Raw genomic sequence first — 25,215 nt, 5'->3', positions numbered from 1 at the left:
GTTACGGATCTGGAACAACTGGTTTACATGGATAGCCTTGAAGAACAGCTAGGTTACGTGGAAAGCCTTGAAGAAATATTTATAGACTGATGGTACAAGTCTAAGCCCAAAAAAGAGACAAGTCGAAGCTTAAAAAAACCGGGGTTGTATGGAGTGATTGATCTTATAAAAGATACATAACTTTCGATACAATTATTGAATCATGTTCAAGTTTTGCTAGGAGTTTCCCAAGGCCTATTTCTATAGGTGAGTCAGCTTGCTATAACAACTTATGGTTTGGAACACATCCAAATTAGGTCTAGAAGTTACAGTTTGGTTTAGTTTAGGATATTTATTATTTTTTATTATTCTCAAGTTACATAGTTGATTTAGGTCTTTTGTAAGTTTATTCAAGGAGTTTTAAATTATAGGTAGACTACTTGGAGAAAATATTTAAAAAATAAAATTTTTAATTAAATTTTTTGCATAATAATTCTATTTAGCAGGATTTTGTGTTGCCTTTTATGTGTTGTTTCTCTCTGCATCAAATATTTTATGGACTTACAGTAATGGAACTTTTTTTCCCATGGCAGGTTATCGTTTTTTTTTCACATGTAAAAGCAGAAAACTTCTATAGCTTTTAAACTTCGTTTAAATTATCATCTAAAAATTCTGTATATCTTCACAAATTCGTGGCATGATTGTATATGTTTTATCAATCTTTTTGTTAGTTTGCTGATGAAGAGTACTTGTAGTGCAGTGCAAATAGAAGTTCAGGAAGTAGCAGGCTAGCTAATTCCACAAATAAGAACGTAAAATCTTGACCGAATTATGGGGAGGAATATGATATTTCCATACAATATTTCTGAAAACATTCATCAAATGGAGAAACAACAAATTCCACAGGACTTGCTACCTTGTAGCCAGAAGCTCATCAGCAACAATATTTCATACATGTGAACGAGGTAGAGAGTCAATGAAACTCCATAGCATACCCCTCACAGTAAACCAAGCAATATTGAGATAAAGAGGGAACTGAAGCACAAGGAAGATTGTCACTGGGCAGCAAGCAACTGTGTAAATTGGAATTGCAGCCCAATGAAGCCTCTGTCTGATCATAAGCACAAGAGTTGCTGCGAAAGCAACCATCATTGCCGTCACAGCAAAAAACAGAGTAGTTAAACCCAGGACAAGCTTCAAAGGAAGAGACGTCTTGAAATCTTGTTCGTTCATGTTGGATGTCATGATGGACAGAAACACCACCACCGAAGTGAGGGCAAAGCACAATGATATTGTGTCTGAGATTGTGAAGACATGAAATGGAGTCGTGTCGATAAGCAAAGGATGGCCTGTCTTTGAGTTGGAACCTCCTGGAACTGTGTAGGCAGAGGTGAAAGCAACTGTGGCAATTAGAACTGCAACTAGAGTACAAGCCTGTGTTGTTCGCATTAGCCACTCACTCCCGTCTTTCACCAACCTTTCGTGTTCAGTGGTGAACAATTCTTGGGCTGTCTGTCCTTTCTCGTTCCGATGATTGACGAAATATGCAGGCACAATTTTCTTCACCCTCTAAATAAATTGGACAAAGGAAAACTAGAAGTTAGTTTGTTATGCAATCTGGTGTCATAAAATCTGAGGCCATATCTGTTATTCTGCCTTCAAACAGCAAAAGTTTGCAACTGTTTAGCATGTCTGCTTCTAATTGATATTGCGTTTCTATTGCAGCATTTACTTGTTTGTTTTGTACGTCCCTATGTGGCCATATAAACTGCAGTCTAGGTAACTAGAAGGCAATGTAAATGGGAAGAAAAGCTACTTCAAAGCAGAACGTGCCACACCGAAGGGGAAAAAAGCGATGATAGGCAGTCTACATGGAAATTTTGAAGCAACAAGTGAGAGAATAAGGCACCTTAAACCACTGAATATCGGACTGCATGCGTAGGGCGTCTCCTGGTCTGTCTCTATGATGAGTCTCACCTAGGTATGCAGCTTGATGCAAAATACTGTCACCATTACAAGTGATTCTCCTCCCAAGCCTCGGCATTAAAGCATAAGAAGATGGAAGAAGGTCCAAAATTTCTTTCCTACGGCATCTGGCTGCAGCATGAAAAATGCTTTCATCCTTCTCATTGATGTGCTCTATAGCCTGCGGATACACATCAAGAATAGCTTCTATAATCTCCACGATCCCATGTCTTGCTGCTGCAATAAGAGGAGTCTCCTTAGGAGAGGTGGTTTTAATTTGCTCAGGAAGATCCGAAGGGAACTGATACTCTTCTTCTCTTTCTGCTTCATCTACCTTGTCATGAGAGAGGATTTCATAGCCAGACGGCCCAGACCTCCCATGGTTTACATTCCACCATGTCAAGTCTGTTTCAGCTAATATTTGGACAAGTTCAAGCACTCCTTTTTGCTTCTTTTTTATGCCCCACAATTTTCTAATAGCTGGAAATCCTATCAAAATATCCATGCTATATAAGAGCAACAAAGTTGAGTTGCATCCAAAATTCGCTCGAGATTATTTATACTTGCAGATCATTGATGAAAATATAACATTTGTAGAAAAGAAAATGCATACCCTTAGCCATGCACCTCAATACGCCATGGTACATCTTTGAAATTGCTGCAATTTTTCATCAAATTACATGGTTAGTCGAAGAAGATCTATGACAAGTTAAAAATGGAACAAGAACCTTTTTTATATGATCAGTGAATGAAACCAGATAGAGGACCTGAAGGAGATCTATTTTCGGTTGCATGACAAGAATGAACAATCAAAAAACAAACTACAACTTGAAGAATGCCTATTTTGTAAGAGATTCACTGGAAATAAGACAGATTCTTGAGGAAGTCAAGTAAATTTATCGCATATGCCAGTATTTTCTTTCAATCTGAAGGGACAGAAAAAACCTGAACCAGAATTGTTGGATTGGTGAGAGAGAATCCTGCCATGGCCACTCTCCAAATCTTGTCCCTGACTCGAATGGAGCTTTCCACTTTCCTTGACGTCGTCACTATCATCCAGCTCCTTGTCACCATCACTATCACCAAGCTCCTTATCATCATCGCCGCCAATATCTGGAAGGCCTATTGAGAATCATGAAGTTATAACAATTGCCTAGGGCTTAGAGATACCATTGAAAACCATAACAAAAGCTGCAAAACATACAAAAATAAAGAAGTTTCTGCAGCATTCCCATGGGATATCCACTCTTGAAAGCAGATGGCATGCTAGCAAGCAGTTGAAGACATGACATGCCATTCTCATCCACCGCCCCCGGAAGGTATGCATCCCATACTGCCAATTGCGATGCTATTTCTGCATTAATTGAAAAAACAGAAATTTAAAGCTACATGCCTTCCCTAAAAACATATAGCTGTTAATTCGAGAAGAGCATCACAAAATAATGAAAACAAAATTTCCAAGGTTAAGTGAAAGAAATACCAAAGTATTTGCCAAGGACCGCAATATGAAGAATGGAGGTTGAATCGTGTCTCCTACGATGAACATCCCTGTTCTTAATTTTAGAACACAAAAACCTCACCATTTTGGTTCTGCCAAATGCAGCAGCCCTGAAGAGTGCAGTTTCTCCTCTCTTGTTCATGATTTGGAGTAGCTCGTCAGAACAATACCCGTTTTTCTGTCCATCATTTGTTGTGCTGCAATAGAGCTCTCTATCAAAATTCAACAGGATCTTGGCCATTTCCACATTGCCTGTGGCCGCTGCCTCGTGAACAGCATTATTTCCATACACATCAGTTACCTTGTAACTGAATGGTGGTGCGTTATCCAGAAAATGTTTGAGCAGTTTCTTGTCATTACTGTGTACTGCAATGTGAAGTACAGTGTCCTTGGTGACAGTCAACGGAAGACCTGCAGCTTCAGGATTTTTCTCGTAGTACCTTTTCAAGCTTTCCCAATCTTTTTTCATGGCAGCGCGATAGGGCTTTGTTATTGTTGCAATACTTCCCATCTCTTGATTGCAACCTCGCACGCACACTCACAGGGAGTGACTTCAGTAGTTTAGCAGCATGTATAACCTTCAGAAGATGACTGTTCTTTGCTTTATAGACGTAAAGTGCATCCTGATTCCGAATCAATAGCATCTACTTTGCTTGCAGCTATCACCTAGAATCCTGATATGCCTACAGGTAATGTTTTATGCTGTGTTCCTTCTTTTCCCTTGGCTTTATTAGCATTAGCATTAACAATTATTAACATTATTATTAATCAATTGACATTAACATTAAAAAGAAAGTGAAAGAGGATATGGGTTTTACTGTGTAATCCATGTTCATCCAGATTACTGTTTATGGCATTGTTCACTGTGCAGATTCCCTTCCTCAGTCCCTCGAATATTTTTTCTTTGATTTAGTCATCCAACTTCAGTTTCTTTCAATTTGTTTCTCAATAGTCCTTTTGTTACTGTCCTTGATTTTCCCTTTCTCTCCGGATTGTGTATGATCGCGTGCCTCGTATGTTGAGGATTGTTTTCAAGAATGAATGACATGTCGATTTTACCTGAGCGAATCTTTAGTAAAAAAAAAAAAACAAAATTAAAAAAAAAAAAATGGTTTCCACTTTCAATGTGATGTAGACGGGAAGAACAAGGACACTAAGAAAAGATAGAAAAGATGGATTTGATGAGCGAAAAGAATTGCAAGTGTAGATTTTTTCTTGAAAAATAAAGTCTACATCTTAAAAGAGATTTACAATTCTTTTAAATATGATAAAAAATTGACATCTACTAGGTAATAGTATTATAATCCTAAAACATAAAAGAAAAGGACATGAAACATGAAATCAAGGAAAATTGGCCCACGCAAGATCTTCTAATCCTAATTTCAAGAAATTTGTGTAGCAAATGGACAAGCAAAGTTGGTCCGCTATGGTACTGGCTCTTGAAAATCTCTTACAAAAATTTTGAGTCTTGTCCAATGTTTAGACCGAAAACTATAGCTTTTTAGCTATTATACATATCCGATGTGACTAGATTTTTTTTTTTTTAACCTAACTTTATCTCAATAGCTTATAAAAATATTTTTTATCTTATCCACATAATCTGTTTATTACAGCTCCGCATCTAGTTGTGAGATATCTCTATTTAACTGCTCAAAACTTTCAGTTTCGACTCACTCGACTACATCACACTGATATTACAAAAAAAAAATTAATCTCAATAATTTTTTTTATTTAGTTTGATTTTGAGTTCTTAGTTCAATTAAAATTTGTTTTGTTATTAAAAACAGAGTTATAAAGATTCATGAGATGTTTTTTATATATATTTTTAAGATGAAAAGTCTCATTTGTCCTCTAAAAATTAAAAAAAAAATAAAAACTAGATGCATCGGCATGGGTTTTCATGTGGGCTAGGCATGCATGTCCAACTCATACATGCCTGACCCTTTAATTTTTTATCTATTTACTTTTTACAATGAGATTCTTTTTAAATAAATTCATTTAAATGTTATTTAAATAATTATGCAATTATTTTCAAATAATTTTAGTATTTTTATTGTAATAATAACAATTATTTTTTGAATAATTATATACCCTAATGCATTAAATATTTTAAAATAACATTTGCATAATTTTCTAAATTTAGATGAAAAAAATTTGTAAATTTTATTGTAAATTTTTTATATAATATTTCTTAAGTTTATTATTGTTATATTTTTTAATACATTCATGTAACAATTATCAATCCATTATTTTTTTTTATTGTTATTAAAAATTTGTTTTTAAGATTATGATAATTTTTTGTTTTAAAAATTAAAAGTTATGTAAAAAAAAAAGTTCAGAGAAAGAGTTTTCTTTATTAAAAATATACCCTTTTATACTTATTTCAAATCATTAAGATTTTTTTGGATATTGAATTTAATTGCTTGCAATAAAACAACATGGTTTAAGTCAAATATATTTTTGGTTAAAAAAATATGTTAACAACAAAAAGAGAATTTATACTACCAATTATATTTTTTCTATAGAATTTAAATTCTTACAATTCTGATAAAAATCTATTTTTATTTCCATATAATAAATAAAAAATCAAAGATTCACATATAATAAAATCAAATGTTTTCATGTGAATTTATTGAACTTCCTGTTTTAATTTTTAATTAGCATTATGAATTATTAGTTTATATAATTCTTATTTTTTTTATTAAATGAAAAAAGTTTTATATGGCCAACATAGTCTTCTATTACATTATTCATATGATGATCTTTTTAGACAACTTACTAAAACACAGCTGGGATGAATTTCAATTGGTACAGTTATTTTTTAAAATATATTTTACTTGAAAATATATTTAAATAATATTTTAAAAATAATAATTTTAAAATATAAAAAAATTAATTTTAAACTACAAAAATTCAAAAAGAATTTCTAACATCTCCAAACAGAGGCTATTGTAAATTGTTTTCCATTATCTAACATTCACAAATAAGTAGCTTCTTTCTGTTTTCTCACTTTCATAGAAATGAAGGAAACGATCAGTCCTTGAATTCAATACAAAAGTAAATATAGCTCCATCAGCTATCATGGTTCTTCAAGCGTAGAGGCAGTTTTACTTGAACAGAAACTTTGGGGCAAAGTACATGAAAAATGTATAAACCCTGTTGAAATGGGGAAAGGAGTCTTGTCATATCCATTAAAACCATCTTCATCAAGTTTTCTAGTTTCACACAAATTATTACATACATAATTTAATATCTCCTTCGCAAAGCAGCACTGTACGAAAAGGTGGAAAAACATGGGGAAGAAAAGAAAGAAAAATGATAGGGAGATTTCTTCTTTTTTTGGTTTGTTCAGGGTGTCAAGAGGGGACTGCCTTCCTTAATGAGCACAAATATACTGCCAGCATCACCTCTTGAAATCCGAAGGTCATCGTCAAGGTATGTGGTTAGCAACCATGATTCAGCATTCCTGTTTGAGATAGAAAACTTCAATGGTGGTTGGCTGGAAATGGTCTTTGCAACAGATGAGGCTGTATCCTGCACAGAGGAGATTATGCCTCTGAAGGGTGTGAGGTCGATCTTTTGTCCCAGAAATTCCACATTTTCCGGTAACTCTATTGAGTCTGTCAGCTTGGGAGTCCCAATAATGCCTTCTTCAAACTTGATCTAAATCAATAGATGAATAAATTGACAACGAATGTCAGGCCAATTTTCAAAAACTAATATTGTCCAATAAAAAAGAGAACTGATTGAATATTTTGAATAGAAAATTAGAAAGATCAATTGGTTTCAAGTGTTAATTAAGTGGTAAGTGGTAATTCTTTCACTGGTTAAAGTCTTGCTTCCAGTATAGTCTAATGCCTAAATGTAGAAAGACAATCTTGAAACATTTAGAAGACAAAGAAGAGAGTGAAATTCTACATTGAAAAGCTCAAGAAATGATTTCATGTTGATTGATTGGTATTTCTAAAGTTTTTGCACCATTAAAATGGAGATAGGGGATGTTAGACATGTAGTACAAAACAAACCTGCACACGCTTGGGGCTTCGGACTTCAAATTTGGCATTGGTACTAATGGATGTAGTAGCCAGCGGCCCTGAGAATTGCACAGAATTCTGGACAGTTAAGTTCTCCGAGTCGATCGTCTGAGATATTTCCTCAACCTTTACCAATGGCAATGTACCCCTTGACAGCAATGGGAACAAGCCCGCAAAAGATGTGTATCTGCAGTAGCACAAGATCTCTAAGTACATGAACAGTCACCAAATCGAAATCCAAAGAGAGACTAAAGCTAGTGGTGTTTTGTGATTCAGATCTAGTTTCGTTCAAGAAGACTAAGTACGAGATGGCATCAATCACAGTTCATGCTGAATCGAACTCTATAATAACCATCAACAACAAAATCCATTAATTATTTTGATCATCTTTACTCGCTTTTTAGGGGTCATTGCTTGGCAAAATATATAATAGTCCACGCTTCTGTAGGGCTATTAACAGGTACTGGCTTTTTTTTGCCACGGTAACTAAAGCAGAATGAAGAATCGATTATGGGCTTCCTGAATTGAAGTATATCAAGAAATATATTTTACATTGTTTAAAAAAGAATGGCTTCTTCGTCATTATTTTTCTCTTCAATTTGTTGTTGGCATGAGCTGTACAAACCGAGAGACAATAGGAAATTATAGCTGTAATAGTCACGTTTATCTTCTATTTATGTAAATCCCGATTGTCATGGGATCGTAATTGTTTCCTTTCCAAATACAACTAGGAAGGCTGTACATTGTGATGTATAAATCCCCTGTTTCTGCAATAAGAATACACAATTGAATTCTGCAGAAAAACCCTACTCAAATTAACATGGTATCAGAGCATAGATCCTTAAATTGATCTATTGCTACAACGAAAGTTGCTGGAACCAATAGCAGCATACGATAATGGAGGGAATAGAAGGAATGGAAGGAGCACCAGCAGAACTAGAGCAACCAAATATGGCTGCAAATCTTGAAGACCTTATGGCAAGAATGACTCAAGCCATAAACCAGAATCAAACACAGACTCCAACAGTAATGCATGATATTACTGCAACACAGATTGGTATCAAACTCGATGGTACCAATTATGCTTTATGGTCCCAAATTGTTGAGATGTTCATCTCAGGAAAAGACAAATTGGGATATATAAATGGTGATCTTCCACAACCAGAACCGAATGACCCTTCGTTTAGGAGGTGGAGGACAGAAAACTCAGTGGTAAAAGGATGGTTAATTGGCTCAATGAACCCATCCTTGGTCAGCAACTTTATTCGATTCCCTACAGCTAAACAGGTATGGGATTCAATTGCTGTAACTTACTTTGATGGGACTGATACATCTCAGGTGTATGATCTAAAGAGGCGAGTAAATAAGATGAAACAATCGGGAGAACCAATTGAAAAATACTACAATGATCTCCAAGGCTTATGGAGGGAGATTGACTTTCGTCGTCCAAACCCGATGAATTGTGTTCATGATATACAAAAATACAACACTCTCTTGCAAGAGGATCGGGTGTACACCTTTCTTGATGGATTAGATGACAGGCTTGATAAAATCAGGAGTGATGTGTTGCAACTGAAACCATTTCCAACTGTAGAACAGGCGTATGCCCATGTCCGGAGGGAAGACATAAGGCAGGCCGTGATGCTGTCCAACAGAGGAAATATTCCAGATGCTGCTGCAATGATCTCTAGAGGTATGAGAACTGGTTCACAAAACAAATTTACATTGCAGGTAGCCAAGACTGGAAACTCCTCTTCACATGGGGGGAAATTTAATCCTGCAAAAACTAAGGGCCATGTAGAAGGAGGAAACGATGGATGCTCTCACTGTGGGAACTTGAAACACACCCGTGAGACATGTTTTAAAATACATGGCTACCCCGAATGGTGGACAGAACTCAAGGCACGAAAACAAAAAGAAGCTGCTGGTGGAACTGGAAGAGCAGCCATGGTTAATTCAGCCCCTATAAATCCAGAAGCCACCCTTTCACTCGTCCCACTTGTTGAATCAAAGGAGGACAAGGCAGCCTCTCTCGGTAATCCAGGTAACAATTCCAGTAATGACAGCAGTGCCTTACTTGTGTCTAACGCAGGCAAGAATGAAGACTGGATAGTGGATTCAGGAGCTACTGATCATATGACGTTTTGTCAAGATGATTTCGTGGAAATTACAGAGCCAAGGCGAAATAATATATTCAATGCCAATGGGGTTAAGTATCCGGTTACAGGAGCTGGAACCGTAGATATATCATCTTCAATCTCATTGGCTAACACTCTTTTAGTACCCTCTCTTTCCAGTAAATTATTATCAGTGGGACAAGTCACCGAAGAACTCAATTGCTTAGTGCTAATGTATCCAACATTTTGTCTTTTTCAGGATATTCTCACGAAGGAGATCATTGGGCGTGGTACTAAAAGAGAGGGGTTATACTACATGGACGACTTCAGTTTCGGCAAAGTCAATACCATGAGTCGCACATCTAGCGCACGCGAAGAACAGATTTGGTTATGGCACTCTCGGTTGGGGCACCCTTCATTTAGCTATATGAAGCATTTATTTCCGCAGTTATTTTCAACTTTGAGTTACTCAAATTTCAGATGTGAAACATGCATATTGGCCAAGAGTCACCGTGTACCTTTTCCAACTAGCATGAATAAAAGTGATATTCCATTTACTCTAATTCACTCTGATGTTTGGGGACCTTCCCCTATTACAACTATCTCGGGTATACGATGGTTTGTGACTTTTGTAGATGATTGTACGCGGATGACGTGGCTATACTTGTTGAAACGCAAGGATGAAGTATTTGGTGTATTTCGAGCATTTCATGCTATGATTCAGAACCAATATTCAGCAAAGGTCCGTATTCTTCGGACGGACAATGGGGGAGAGTATATGAATCGCAATTTTCATGAATATTTCCAAAGAACTGGTCTCTTCCATGAGTCATCGTGTAGTCAGACGCCACAACAAAATGGAGTAGCCGAAAGGAAGAATCGACACATCTTAGAAACTGCACGAGCCGTGTTGATTGGATCAAATACACCCGGCCGTCATTGGGATGACGCTGTTGCTTCGGCTGTGTATCTAATGAACCGTATGCCCTCTAAGGTTTTGGATTTCAACACCCCATTACAGGTTTTGTCAAAACATGTCACTCTACCATCTTTACTACTCATTAAGCCACGTATATTTGGATGTGTTGCCTTTGTTCATTTGCATAAAAATCAAAGGACCAAGCTGGAACCGTGTGCTGTTCGGTGCATATTTTTGGGGTATGGTACCAACAAGAAAGGGTATCGCTGCTATGACCCGAATAAAAATCGGGTATATATAACAATGGATGTCACATTTGTAGAATCGGACAAGTTTTATTCATCACATGTATCAGCTTCTTCTCTTCAGAGGGAGACTTGGGATGAAGAGCAGAAGTGGTGGACGGGACAAATTGAAGAAACAGTGGTGACAGCAGCTCCTCCATCACAGGAGGAGGAAACCATGGTGACAGCAGCCCCGGGACAAATTGAAGAAACAGTGGTGACAGCAGCTCCTCCATCACAGGAGGAGGAAACCATGGTGACAGCAGCCCCTACCGTGGTGACAGTGGCGCCATCACAGGAGGAGACAGAAGCAGCTGTTACACAAATGGATGAAAATATGGTGACAGCGGATGCTGCTATACATATAGAGGAAGAAGCAGTAACGGGAACACCAACAGGAACACCATCACCAGTTGCAGATAATGGCCTGTATGAAGACATCATGGTTATTGACTCTGACGATGAATCTCCTAGTAGAAGAACCCCTCTTTTGGAAGTACCCGACAGTGACAATCCTTCTCCTGAGAATATTCCTGAGGTAAGACCTTCTGCATCACCTTCCAGCAATGTTTTGGATATTGCAACTGGTTATCACTTACCTTTCAGGAGTAACCGTGGCAAAGCTCCAGCTCGCTACTCTCCTGGAGAAGCAGGGAAGAAATCCAAGTACCCAATTTCTAATCATATGACAACAAAAGGCTGGTCTGATCCTCTTATAAAATTTGCACAAAAGCTGTCTTCAGATCACATTCCTTGCGGAGTCCATGAAGCCTTAGCAGATCACAAATGGTCAGTAGCAATACAAGAGGAAATGGAAGCTTTGAATCGGAATAGAACTTGGGATCTTGTCCCACTGCCGGCTGGAAAAAAAACAGTGGGGTGTAAGTGGGTATTCTCAATTAAACACAAAGCAGATGGATCCATTGAACGATACAAGGCGAGGTTAGTGGCTAAGGGATATACTCAGACATACGGCATAGACTATCAGGAGACATTTTCCCCTGTAGCGAAGCTAAACACCGTGAGGGTGCTGTTATCTGTGGCTGCAAATCTAGATTGGCCCCTACACCAATTTGACGTGAAGAACGCCTTTCTTCACGGAGATCTTAAGGAAGAAGTATACATGGATATCCCACCAGGCTATATGTCATCCTCCACAGGAATTGTCTGCAGGTTACAAAAGGCATTGTATGGACTGAAACAATCACCGCGTGCATGGTTTGGTCGCTTTAGCATGGCTATGAGAAAGTATGGTTTTCAACAAAGCAACTCAGATCATACTCTCTTCCTAAAACGACGACAAGGGAAAATAACTGCCTTGATAATCTATGTCGATGACATGATAATCACAGGAGATGATTCAGAAGAAATCTATAGACTGGAGAAACATTTGGCCATGGAATTTGAAATGAAGAACTTGGGTGGACTCAAATATTTTCTTGGAATAGAAGTGGCTAGATCAAAACAAGGCATCTTTCTATCACAACGAAAGTATGTACTTGATCTACTAGCCGAAGTTGGAATGCTCGACTGCAAGCCGGCGAATACTCCAACAATTCAGAATCAGAAACTTGGGGAGTATCCTGATCAAACCCCAACTGACAAAGAGAGGTATCAACGACTGGTGGGTAAGCTAATTTATTTATCTCATACTCGTCCAGATATTTCATACGCGGTGAGCGTGGTCAGTCAATTTATGCATTGCCCTAGTAAAGATCACATGGATGCGGTTGTTCGAATTCTTTGATACTTGAAATCAGCTCCGGGAAAGGGGATTATGTTCTCTAAGAATGATCACTTAGATGTTGAAGGCTATACAGATGCAGACTGGGCAGGAAACTTGGCCGACAGAAAATCCACATCAGGATACTTCACATTCGTCGGAGGCAACTTGGTTACGTGGAGGAGTAAGAAACAAAAGGTGGTAGCTCTATCAAGTGCAGAAGCCGAGTTTAGAGGTATGGCAAAGGGGCTTTGCGAGCTTTTGTGGCTCAGACGCCTACTCTCAGAAATTGGATTTGCACCCAATTCAGAAATGAATTTATATTGTGATAATAAAGCCGCGATAGAAATATCTCAGAACCCAATCCAACATGACAGAACAAAGCATATTGAGATAGACCGGCATTTTATTAAACAGAATCTTGAAGAAAAGGTAATTCGCTTTCCGTTCGTCAGATCAGAGGACCAACTTGCGGACATGCTTACAAAAGCCGTTTCAAACAAAAACTTTCACAGCTCACTTGACAAGCTGGGTATCAAAGACATTTCTACACCAACTTGAGGAGGAGTGTTGGCATGAGCTGTACAAACCGAGAGACAATAGGAAATTATAGCTGTAATAGTCACGTTTATCTTCTATTTATGTAAATCCCGATTGTCATGGGATCGTAATTGTTTCCTTTCCAAATACAACTAGGAAGGCTGTACATTGTGATGTATAAATCCCCTGTTTCTGCAATAAGAATACACAATTGAATTCTGCAGAAAAACCCTACTCAAATTAACATTTGTTCCCCCATACACCAGTAGCTTTAAATGCGTGCTTCATAAGGAGGTAAGGAAGACTAGTTCGTGAGGGAACATCAAGAACTAGTTCAAGGAAGATTATGATTAATGAGAGAGAAACAATACAGTCGGCACTGCAGCGAGCATAGCTCGGGACTGCAACAAGCATGAAATACAGAACGAGCAAGAAAAGTGAAAGTAGAAACCTGGAAAACCATTATGGTGGGCCTCAAAACTAAACCTATGGTTGAAACTTGTATGGATTCAATAAGCTTTTGTATCATAATTAGATGATTAAATCTTGGTGTAGGCAGCTGCGCCCAAACCAGAATACTACATAGCAAGATGTCATTGGATATGTTCAGTAATACACACACAACAGATCCTAGTTTTATATATATAAAGAAAAAGAAAAGCTTACGCAAGAATCCATTTGCCATTGAGCAGAGTCAAGGCCTCAGTGGGAGCAGGATTGGGGTTTCTGGCTTCAAGCTGAGTAATAAGCTCCACAACCTCAGCTCTAGTCTCACTGGTAGCATTCAGTCCACGATCAGTCCCATAAAAAGTATCCACCAGCTGTCCCTTCAAGCGATCAACCTCTGCCAGCTCTTTCAGCTCCTCCTCCCCCTTCTCAGCCAAAGCAACCGGAGGGCCTTCATTTTCTGGACTCCCCTCGTCCTCATCCACAGCCTTAACCAAGAAAAGATTCCTTTTCTTGGTGGGTTGTTCTCTGGTTACTAGAATTCTTGGTTTCAAGATCGAATTGTTGGTTGTTGGGTTGTTCTTGATCGAGTTTAGAGGGATAATCGAGGGTCTTGAAGAAGTAAAGTGGGAGAATAGAGGTGTTTTTGAAGAGAGAGTCTTGCATGGAAATTGATTTAATTGAGAGATGGCTGCCATTTCTTTGAATTTTGGTTTCCAAGACAGAGAGGAAGAGAGGTGGGTTGTTCTCTATGAAACAGAGTATCGAAGACAGGCAACTAAACTATGATGTTGTCACCCACCCGTTGTCCTACACTTGTAAAGATACGGACAGTTATAAAAATAGCTTGCACCCGTTTTCGGAATTACCATTTTATTTTATTTTATTTTATTTTGTATATTATCTCCGTTAGCTTCGTCCTGTCCCTTTAAATGTTTCTTAAAGAACGAGATAGATATAAGAGTATTATTACAAGAGAGCATTACTTTTTTTATTTTATTGTAATATATTAGAGAGGTTAACGTTTGAATTATTTTTAAAGATTAAATTTTATTTGAAATTCAATTCTTAATATTTAAAATAGTTGTATATATAAACTTTTATTAAAATCTCTAAATAAAAATTAATCCATAATGTTCAAAGCATGTTGTTATAGATATTGAAATTGTAGCAATGCCAAGTCAGTCGGTACTCGGTAGTGTCTACAGGTATAGACACGTGGAGAAAGGAAGGAGAGGGAGACCAAGCAAGGTGCTGTGAGGCGGAGAAAATCTTGGTGTTTTATGGAGTTGACGAAAACTCTAGAATCCTCTCTTGCTTGTCAATTATTGGTGTCAAAAATATCTTAAAATGTTTTTTTTTTAATAAAAAAATGGTATTATTTTCCAGCACTAAATGTAGTCGTGTTGGAGTTGGCATCCTCCTGGGAATCGGGAAGATCACATTTTTGACATGTCTGGTTTATTTTGAATCATGAGGTTTTAGCCTTCCCCCAAAGAACCCACACACTTCACTTCACGTCTCCATCTCTACAAGGCCTCGTTTTGTTGGGCCAGGCCTTGCTTTGTCGGGCCAGGCCTTCGAAGCAAACATGGATGGGATATCAAACGATTGGAGCCTCTCCAAAACACCATCCATTGTGAAAAGCCCCTCATTTCTCGTACGTAACGGCCCCATGGTGCAACAACAAGGAAATGCCTGAAGAGGGATGCCCAGTACTATACACGTGGAGTCCACATAAGGCCTCATAGTTGGTTGAAAATAATGGAACAATCATTGACCCAAAAATCTTCCTTATGGATATTTGACTCTATATTATGATAATAATAAGTTTTAAAATAAAAAAACTATAGTCTATAAAAATTAAGACAGTAGCATTCATTTAATTTTTCTCAACGTTGCATTCGATAACATTTGATTTCTAGCAAATAAGCCATTAATTTACGTGTGTGTAGTGATGACGTGTAAGAAAGATTAATCAATGGTGGGGATGAATTAAACAATTAAGCAGAAAGCATATATAGTTAAATATGGAGACGACGAGATTAGGTATTCCGGACGAAAGATAGATTCCGATCCATAAAATACCCAATGAGAACTGCCAATTACCTTCCTTGACCCTCGATTCTTGCGCCAACCCCTATCGCCTTTGACTTTATCGTGGCCGGCTACCCAAAAACATATATATATATATATATATATATATATATATATTCTTATCCGAACAACATCATTTTAGTTTTTATAAATAAAATAAAGTAGTTCCATTTAAAAAAGAAACCAGTGTAATGATATTATTCCGGAGGAGTTGAACCAATTTATTCACGGCTGATCAGGCCTGTAGCCGAAGATTCTATAAGACAATCCAATAATTATGAGAAAATCACGAATTCACATATAAAAATGAATTTATTTATATGTCATGTAAAAAAGTAATAATTAATTTTATATATAATAAGATTAATGGGACGGCTATGATTAATAATCATTCCTCTTTTATTATAACATTATTAACTAGAAAAATAAAGATAGTACTCCACCAATTAACGAGCAGGATTGGTATTTAATTACAACGAAGTATTGCTTTCGTTACTTCTGCAAATCCAAAGTTTCTAGCAACTGATCCGGCCCTTTGTAATGAAGTGGAAAGAACTCATCTTTCCTCTTCTCTACACCTCCTTGTCTTCCTCCTATCTTGTCCTTTCATCCTTCTCTCTATTCTTCAATAATTAATATCTACACGCAAATCATAAATCCCATCATCTTTATCTTCCAATATCAAGCTAATGATGGTGATGATCAGCTCCCAAATCCTACAATGGAATTTACCTTTCTTTTCTGTCACTTTCACTTCCATTATCAACAACTGACTACTCCTACACGTACAGCAACATCATCTTCAACGACAAGAACCAGGCGGTGTCCATTAAATTTCTCTTCACTCTACAATAAACTCTTCACGAGACTCCCATGCACGATTATAATTAACCCCTCTTCACCTGTATGTATTCAAACACTATTCAAGCTTATCCCCCCCCCCCCCCTCTCTCTCTATCTATAACACATAGTAGCACTGTTGCTTTCGTTTTTTGTGTTGGGTTCTTGTTAATTAACTTGTTGAAAAATGAGTCAACTCCGTGTGTTACTGCAGGAACCAGAAAGAGAAGCAATAACAATTCTTGCATTGCTGGGTGACCATATGGACGGCGTAGATTCTTCAAGGAGAAGATCAAGAAGAATGAGTCTTAAGGAACGGCTAGGACTAAGAGGTTTGGGTTGTTGTGGGGCCACTTGGGGTTTCAGTCCCACCACCATCGTCACCAATGATGATCTCGATATTGATGAAGAACGGGAAGAGATAGAGGCTGTGGTAAACACGGGCCAGGAAGAGGAGGAGGAGGAGGAGAGAGTTTCTGATCCGGGCTGTTTGGATCCGAACCCGAGTCCGAACCAACAGCACTCTTCGGGTATGAACTTAGCTGCTGCTTTGGCCGCAGAAAGACAATTCAGGGAGGCAGGAAGTAACATCATGGAGCCCACCAGTGTCACTGATGTGGGAACCGCAAATGTTGGTTTGACGGGGACGCCGTTAAGGGTGTCGTTGATGAGGCTGTTAGAGGAGAGCACGGAAGGTGGTGGAGGAGGAGAAGGAGTAATTACGGAGACGACGGTGGGGAATGATACAGTGTGTTGCGTGTGCATGGGGAGGAAAAAAGGAGCAGCATTTATCCCATGTGGGCACACGTTTTGCAGGGTGTGTTCGAGGGAGCTTTGGTTGAATCGAGGTAGTTGTCCCCTTTGCAACCGGTCAATTCTTGAAATCCTCGACATTTTCTAATGTTTAATTTGATGATATGATCTTTCTACCCAAAAAAGAAAAAGAAAAAGAAAAAGAAATTGATGATGATCACTGCCATTTTGTCCATCATCATCATGATCATGTTGCTGATAAAGTGTGTGATGCTTCCTCGAGATTCATGATATATTGATCATTTTGATAACAGGGGGGAAATCAACATACAATTTGTTAGTTGTAATTGCAATGTGTGGATTATAAGTGGTGGTATAAATTAATATAATATACCGTGATTACATTAAATTATTTCTCTATGAATTTTGTTGATCGGTTCATGTGTGGCCCTACTATTTCGCAAATCAGAAACTGTCACAGAGAGTAGTAATGAATAAATAAATAAATCTTTTCTTACCCATTAATCACAAATGCTCTTACACTCTCTCTGTTTAGCATTTATCTATTGTGAAAACTAGCATATTAATTGTATCGTGGGTTGATTTGCCGGGTCAACCACGTCAATTAGACACCTAGTCCGGGCTAAAAGACAAGTTGACTATTATTCTAAGAGAGAGTTGAATCTGCCTTAGCTTACGCAAACCATCTCAAGATAGGAAATGGAACGCAGTCAAAGTTCATCGATCTGTCAAAGAATAAAATAATACGGTTTTCAAGGATTTATATATTTTTACCCAATCGAAGGCAATGATCTTGGCGAGCAGAGCACCTTCAGTGACATTGGACCGCAACACCATCCATTTTCAATGGGCTTTGCTTACAGCAACCCTAAGTATGGGCTTAGCTGAAATGGCACCAAGGTGGAAAGGCCACGAAAGGGATATATTGAGAGCTTATTGGCTATCAAATATATATATCATCCGAAAGTTTATCCTTTTCCATGGAGAGATATCGAAGAACTAATTTGAGATATGATCGTACAAGCTCTCAAACATCTCGATAAACTGACATTTGATGGTCAGATTAAAAGCATGGACGACATATCACACACGTACGTTCTCAAGAGCTAGCGCGCCATATAGTGGATAAGCATTAATTAATTAGCCATGGGGAGGTACTTGTGATCTCAAGCAAAAAGACGGCAAAAACACGAAGAACAAAGTGTTGAACAACAAGGAAAGGGACGGGGCATATATATATATATATATATATATGGTTTTTAATAGCCATCTCTCTCTTATATATCTTTTTCAAGTAAAGGAACAAGAACAAAGTGTTGAACAAGTAAAGGGACGGGGCAAAAAGACGGCAAAAACATCTCGAATTTTACTTGAGTAGTCATGAGGTCTCCCTCGAATGCTAATTCGGACATTCACTGTATTGGACTCTATATGGATAGATACACGCAAATGCAAATCTATCCGAGTTTGTGTTGTCATGAGCTATACATCTGCTTGGATGTTTATGCTTTTCGCATAAAGAACAATTAAATAGTGCTTGCTATTTTCTTGTCATTTTCCAACCTTTCCGAAAACCTTGAACATGTATGGATGCTTGATTCGAACCCATATCGAAACCCTTCTCTTTCCAATACACATCTAAACAACATGTAGTTATTCCAAGGACCCGGTGCACCGTGCGGTAATTAATAGGGTTAATGAAGGGCACATGTGTATATATATACATGGTTTATTATTATTTTTAGAATGAAATATGCGCAATTATAACAACAACATATATATTGTATCAGATTATAGCTTTGGATTAGAGTTAGTTCTCTCTTGATTTAGACTTTTCGATTCTTGACAAATTGAATGAAATTATATGGTCCCAAATCAAAGTTAGATTATAGTAATTTTCATATACTCTTCTTATAGCCATATTAATATTCAAATTCATAATATATACGGTACTATCTTTAACAACAATTGGTACTCCTCAAAAAACCCATCTCATGTTCCACTAAAGAATGGTCCCAAGTAATGAGTGGTGGGCTTGCTTCTTAATTATACTGTGGTCACATGAGCTTGTACCTTATTCAATTTGCAATTAACCAACTAGAAACTCCGATTAATTAAGTTCTAATCTCGGATTACTTAAGGACCCATGGGCATGCATACAAATGATTTGTTTATTATAGAAGGAGGGAACCTTTCACATAATAAATAGGATTGAAATATTTGTAGCTTAGACAAGGATGCCAACTACTTGGTCAAATAATGCAATTCTCATTGAAAGGATTTTTTTTAGGGTCTAGCCATTCCAAATCTAATTTATGATTTAAAATGGCTCAACCTAAAATACATTTATATATGTGGTTGGCGATCTAAAATCAATTTTCTACAGGTGATTTTATTCTCTGAGGTTGATTATTACCAATAAAGCAATCCAAATGTTCATTTTTATGTCGTAGAGTGGGAGACTTCAAATAATTTGTTATTCCATTATTTCAGTACTCGGCAATCCATCTCTCATACTCTTGATTTATTAGTGGTTTTCTTTAGTTAAAGTAATTTCCTTTACTTTGGCATAATATGAAGTATTTGACTCATAAAAAATAAAAAATGATCTAGTTTTTAACACGGTGTAGCCGGATTGAGATTTCAGTTTCTTTTTGATCTTGCATGAACTATTTATTTGATTAAAGTGTAGTAAATCAAAGTTTAGCTACACAAGTAACAACTTTATTTATAGTGCATATGATATTCGAATGGAAATAAATACATCACTTATTCAATTATTTTATTTTATTATGTTTCTTCTTATATCACTTGCAAACAAATACATCATAGATATTTTATTTTTCTATAAACAATCATTTAACTTTTCAAAAATCAATTTTTAAATGATTATCTTGTAATTAACATACTCAATTATTATATAAAAGAAAAATCACATGTTGAATGAGAAACGATGTGTTTTGGTGAATTATATTGGGAAAGGGTCCCATTTTCGTATCATTTTACATCAAAAGATCTACAAAATCAAATGGTTCCATGATTTGATCATGTGTGACCTATATTCTAATTTTAGACCATTAATTATCGATCGCGCAATGGACCCCTTTCTTCTACTTCGGTAATTGCGGGCCGCTTCATCAATCATGCCTAACCTAACTAGATCATCATCATCATCATCATATTGAATTGATCTTGACCAGGCAAAGAGACACAAACACAAGTCATTCAATTCTTGATGTTTTTTTCCCTTTTTAGCAAGGAATTGCGGTTCGGTCACAACTTGTATGGCATTTTGATGATAATGATGATGTGATCAATAAAATCCATGTCCCATGTAGGAGCTAGATTGTGCAACTTGACTTGGTATCCACTTATATATTAATTTTGGTAATATCGATCATTGGAAAATGGATACCAATTAATGGGATTTAAAAGAAAAATATTTTTTAATGATAATTGTAGCTAGCAAGCGCTTGGTAAATAATACTTTCAAACAAAGCTCGAACATATTATCAAATGGAGCATATATTAATTTTTATTTGAATATTCTACCCAAAATTAAGTAGAACTTGACTGGAAATTAATATAATCCCTACTCTATGCATAAACGCTTACAGAACAATAATTTACTGATCATGCAGCCATCGTCTTAATTATGCCAAATTATATTATGATTTATAAATGGAAGCCTTTTAGACTTCGTAAAGGGCTTCATCATACGCAAAGAATAATATTATAACTATTAATTTCGGGAGAATTGGATGTCCATTGATCAAGAATTGGAATTGGAATTCAACCTTAATTTAATTATCCATTTGTCTAATCGAGAATCATTTGTTAGTTCGTTAGTTATAATGAACTAGATCCTTAAAAGATAACTCTACTCCAGTTTTATAATAATTTTTGTAGGGTTATATATGTTTCTGCATGGCTGCTAGCTGTTCATGCATGTGTCATCTTCATTAGTTTCATGACATAGATAATGTTGGAGATTGAATAATATTGTCTACATCCTATATCTACCCACTTGACCCATGCTTCTTCTTTATATATATATATATATATATATATATATATATATATATATATATATGCAGAAATTCACCATCAGTCATAGCCAATATATATTACGTGACAATATTATTTTAATCGAATGCTTTTTTTTTTGTCTTCTTATTAAGGAAAATCGATCAGAGCATTCAAATTATTGATTTAGAACGAAACTGGTGGCCACCATTGAAGACTGCGGGTGGAATGATGAGAAAAGTGTCTTTGAATCATCAGGTTGTATATAAAGATTAAATTAGTTTTATGGTTAGGTTAAGAACTTGTAATCTAAAAAGAAATTAGTGAAGTGGTGAGAAAAATACACTTGCATGTAGCAAGCACGATAAATTAATTATCTTTCGTTATTAAGAAAGGGTAATGGATCATAAAGATAAAACACGAGCTTATTCTATAACAGTAGTATAATTATGCGTTATTGTTTTAACTAAATAATATTTTTCATTGTTGACTTCTGACTATACATACTTAATTGGTAGGAAATGGAGGAGTAGGAGAAATGGAAAGTGTATCATGATGATCATAAAATACTGGGTTTAACATGGACCACACCCTCACCAGCTTTGAAATAACAGAACATATCATGTGCACCAGGAAAGACTGATCATGTCAAACAGAGACCAAGAGGTTTTCCAGAAATGTGGGTCTTGGTCTCCGATCTCTCCTTGTAAGCAAAGCAAGCCGATCGAGGGTGCAATATCCATGGCCAAAACAACACAATAATTAAGTTTATGGGAATCTGTCATCCACAAAAACATTTACGTGAAATTGTTGATGATGATATATAGTGTCCCACTAAAAAGAAATTCCAAAAGGAGGAGAAAATTAAGAGGTAGGACAAGCTAGGGATGGATAACTACATGTATATAGTCTGGATGACATATATATAGCTCAGGTTTTTTCTTCTTTCTTTTTGACGTACGGTCGACGGAGACCACAAAGGAACAACAACACAAAGCTAGGTAGCTAGCAGGGCATGCATGAGGGGAATTAATATTCATGGAACTTGGAGATGCATCCAAGAGACCACACATGCATCCTGTTCCAATTAATGGCTGATCGATCATGTGCTGTGTTTTCATTAAGGAGTTAATTTAGTATGGCCGGCATCTAATATTGCTCGATCGAGAGTTGTTCGTTTATCTTCAATTAGGTAATAACACACTAGCTATATATATATGTATAATTAGTGGAGACTTGCGTGTTTATTTCAACATAGATATTGTTGAAAACTTTATCTCAAGAATAGAAAATCTTATAGAAATAACAATATCTAATTGCCTAATTAATGTTGACTTGGAGTAATTATAGGCGTGCGTGCATGTCGAGGTATTCATTCTCAGACTATTTATTTTTCATGTTATTAGAGATTAAATCATTAGATCTCTAAATAATCTTAATTAGGAATATATCTTTTATATCGATTTACATTTTTAACATATTACAAAAAAATAAATTAAACATTAATACGATCGAAATGGCTAGCAGTTCGGGCCGGGTAAGGACACAACATGTGGTTTACCCCCAACTTGTGTTTCATATATATTATTTGGTAAACATCCAAACCTCAGCCTGGAATTAAGTGGCATATATATATATATATATATATATATATATATATATATATATATTGTAATTTTTTTTAAAGAAATTTGTACCTAATGTTATTTTGCTATATTTATTATATATTAATAATAACATCCTTAATCTTATGTAATTTAATTATGAAATTAGTACAAGTCATTTTATTTTTAAACAATAATTTTAACCAAATACATTTTAATTGTTCAACATTAACATCTTAAACATCAATTTTATCCAAATATATCTATTCATCTAACTTTTTTTTTTATCTAAATTTTTTTTTCTTAAACCCATCATTTTTAAATTATATTTGTAAAATGTACCACAACACCAATCATACCCTTAGATTCAAAAAAACAAATTTCTCAAATGTAATGCTCATTATATATAATATATAGAATGGAATACTATTGGATATATTTATAGTTGTAGAAACTAATAATATTAAAGTTTGATTATAAACTAATGAAGTTGTTGATTTCCAGTACTCTTGCTACAATTAATTGGATGGTCAATTCCTACTCATGTTTAATTAGGTACTGGTCTTAGATCAATTTTCAAAGAGATGACTGATGATGATCCACACACTTACTTTAATTTAATTAATTAATTAGCCCATGTCCCCATCCCCATCCCCAAAAACCCTAGACACCCACGTCTTCTTCCTGTGTTCTCTGTTCTTTCTCAGTGGAATTGCCGTGATCGAGATTCATCCATGGAATTGTTTCTTTGCTTGCATCTAACAACTTTCTTTCTAAAATATTCATCATCGATAAGTTTTGACGGGTATGTGTAATAATCTATAGATATACTTTTTGATGTTTTCAAAAAGTATTTTTTTAAAATATTAAAATATTTTTTAAATTTTTTTAATATTAAAACATCAAAATCATAAAAAAACTAAAAATAATATTAATTTAATTAATTTTTAGTTTCTAACATATTTTTAATACACACCCGGTTATATAACACAACCAAACTCTCCCTTGTTATCTCACAATCCAAGAAGAAACTTGGAAGTAGTTGAATTCAAATATAATTGAGCTAAAAAACATTAATCACAACTTAACATCTCCCATCAGTACTTTTTTCTTTCTTTCTTTGATTTCTTGTGAGAAAGAAGCCAATAGCTTCTCTCTGGTAATTAATTAATATAGTAATATTTTAATTTAATAATTAATCACTGACTAAGGCTGGTCAACATTGCTCACTGTCACCCTTTAGGTGGTACGTACCTGCCCACCTGGTCCCTTTACATTAAAGAATTACAACCAAATAACTAACTCAGCTTCCCTTTTGTTCAAACCATGTTTTGCTTCTCTTGGAATATTAAGAAGCTAACTTGTTTTAAGCCTTTATAAAAATCTACGTGATATACAAAAAATAAAGTTTTATAAATTTTAAAATTATAACTAAATTTTATTAAAAAAAACTCGATTTAATAAACTCTAAATGTCAAATACCAATAATATACAAAATTGTTTTAAATAACAAGCTAATTGACCTAGCTAATTAAAACTTGAATTAAAAAAAAATATCACAAATCTAACAATCTTTGAGTTTTCCCTTAGTTGCGAGTCGGCTAAGAAGCTAATAATTACATAAATAAATATGAGTGTTGTTATTTTTACTTGTATGCAATGAAATATTTCAAATAAAAATTAAAAACTTAATTAGTGTACAAGACAAGATTAATGGATCGCTATAAGCGTTAATAGATAAATAAAAAGTTAGCGTGATTTCTTTGATCTAAACAGACCAAAAACAAATTGGTCGGCCCATTTAAATAGTAACCTTGTTGTCAAAAGGAATTTTCATGTAGTCATTGTTTTAACCTTACTTAACCCTATCTAAAAAGTGAAATAACAAAAAATCAAGGGATTAAATAAAAAAAATTAAAAGAATGAAATGAAAAGACAACATATTTTATTATATAGAATATTCTAGTAAAATTTCAAAATAATCATATTAAAATTTATATTAGTTTCCATCAACAAGTTCATTTGACATCTCCTAAGCTAAGAAAATTAGGGTACGATAAAGACATCTTGAATCTTACTGGCCTGAAGAATCTTTTAACTAGCTTATCACATTAAATTAATGAATCACACTCGAGAATCCAATCAACTTCCATAGGCAAGGGGCTTTGGCAAGCTTTCCTAATAGCAAGCACTTCCGCTTCATTAATCCGAATTAATGTTGGAATGGAAAAGGGTACACAAAACTCTTCCTTCATGATCCCTCAAATTAATGGCCACCTATTCCCGAGCTTTCCCAGAGAAGATCCATTCGAGTTTCATCTCAAAGATCCTTGAGGAAGTGCTTTACAGAAAGATGGTCGCCGAGCAA

The 25,215-nt window shown here is 35.8% G+C and overlaps 3 protein-coding genes across 3 annotated transcripts; 1 reads left to right on the top strand and 2 right to left on the bottom strand.

Annotated features, from left to right (window-relative positions):
* Nucleotides 1-792: 792 nt before the first annotated feature.
* On the bottom strand, nt 793-4,162 carry LOC18097299 (uncharacterized). Its single transcript, XM_006383784.3, has 6 exons — nt 3,425-4,162; nt 3,149-3,298; nt 2,890-3,066; nt 2,558-2,602; nt 1,889-2,433; nt 793-1,548 (listed from the first exon to the last, which is right to left on the bottom strand). Exons 1-6 carry the CDS (start codon nt 3,951-3,953, stop codon nt 928-930), a joined length of 2,067 nt encoding a protein of 688 aa, XP_006383846.3. The 5' UTR covers nt 3,954-4,162; the 3' UTR covers nt 793-927.
* Nucleotides 4,163-6,601: 2,439 nt separating this feature from the next.
* On the bottom strand, nt 6,602-14,444 carry LOC18097296 (plastid-lipid-associated protein, chloroplastic). The gene is made up of 3 exons (XM_006383781.3): nt 13,726-14,444; nt 7,468-7,663; nt 6,602-7,105 (listed from the first exon to the last, which is right to left on the bottom strand). Exons 1-3 carry the CDS (start codon nt 14,202-14,204, stop codon nt 6,791-6,793), a joined length of 990 nt encoding a protein of 329 aa, XP_006383843.2. The 5' UTR covers nt 14,205-14,444; the 3' UTR covers nt 6,602-6,790.
* A 1,615-nt stretch (nt 14,445-16,059) lies between these two features.
* Nucleotides 16,060-17,616, top strand: LOC18097295 (uncharacterized). Its single transcript, XM_024599225.2, has 2 exons — nt 16,060-16,507; nt 16,658-17,616. Exons 1-2 carry the CDS (start codon nt 16,325-16,327, stop codon nt 17,342-17,344), a joined length of 870 nt encoding a protein of 289 aa, XP_024454993.1. The 5' UTR covers nt 16,060-16,324; the 3' UTR covers nt 17,345-17,616.
* Nucleotides 17,617-25,215: the final 7,599 nt, after the last annotated feature.

Source organism: Populus trichocarpa, chromosome 4 (genome assembly GCF_000002775.5).
Source record: "Populus trichocarpa isolate Nisqually-1 chromosome 4, P.trichocarpa_v4.1, whole genome shotgun sequence".
Taxonomy (NCBI): domain Eukaryota; kingdom Viridiplantae; phylum Streptophyta; class Magnoliopsida; order Malpighiales; family Salicaceae; genus Populus; species Populus trichocarpa.
This window is presented reverse-complemented; position numbering and strand designations above follow the sequence as displayed.

Bases quoted from the DNA above. Each gene is read 5' to 3' on its own strand.
- LOC18097299 (XM_006383784.3), bottom strand. From the start codon at position 3,953: ATGGGAAGTATTGCAACAATAACAAAGCCCTATCGCGCTGCCATGAAA. The intron at 3,067-3,148 runs GTATGTTTTGCA...GATTCTCAATAG, and splicing joins GCAGAAACTTCTTTATTTTT to GCCTTCCAGATATTGGCGGC. The intron at 2,603-2,889 runs GTTTTTTCTGTC...GAAAAATTGCAG, and splicing joins ATCCAACAATTCTGGTTCAG to CAATTTCAAAGATGTACCAT.
- LOC18097296 (XM_006383781.3), bottom strand. From the start codon at position 14,204: ATGGCAGCCATCTCTCAATTAAATCAATTTCCATGCAAGACTCTCTCT. The intron at 7,664-13,725 runs GTAAGCTTTTCT...GTGCTACTGCAG, and splicing joins AATGGCAAATGGATTCTTGC to ATACACATCTTTTGCGGGCT. The intron at 7,106-7,467 runs GTTTGTTTTGTA...CTATTGATTTAG, and splicing joins GAAGCCCCAAGCGTGTGCAG to ATCAAGTTTGAAGAAGGCAT.
- LOC18097295 (XM_024599225.2), top strand. From the start codon at position 16,325: ATGGAATTTACCTTTCTTTTCTGTCACTTTCACTTCCATTATCAACAA. The intron at 16,508-16,657 runs GTATGTATTCAA...GTGTTACTGCAG, and splicing joins TAATTAACCCCTCTTCACCT to GAACCAGAAAGAGAAGCAAT.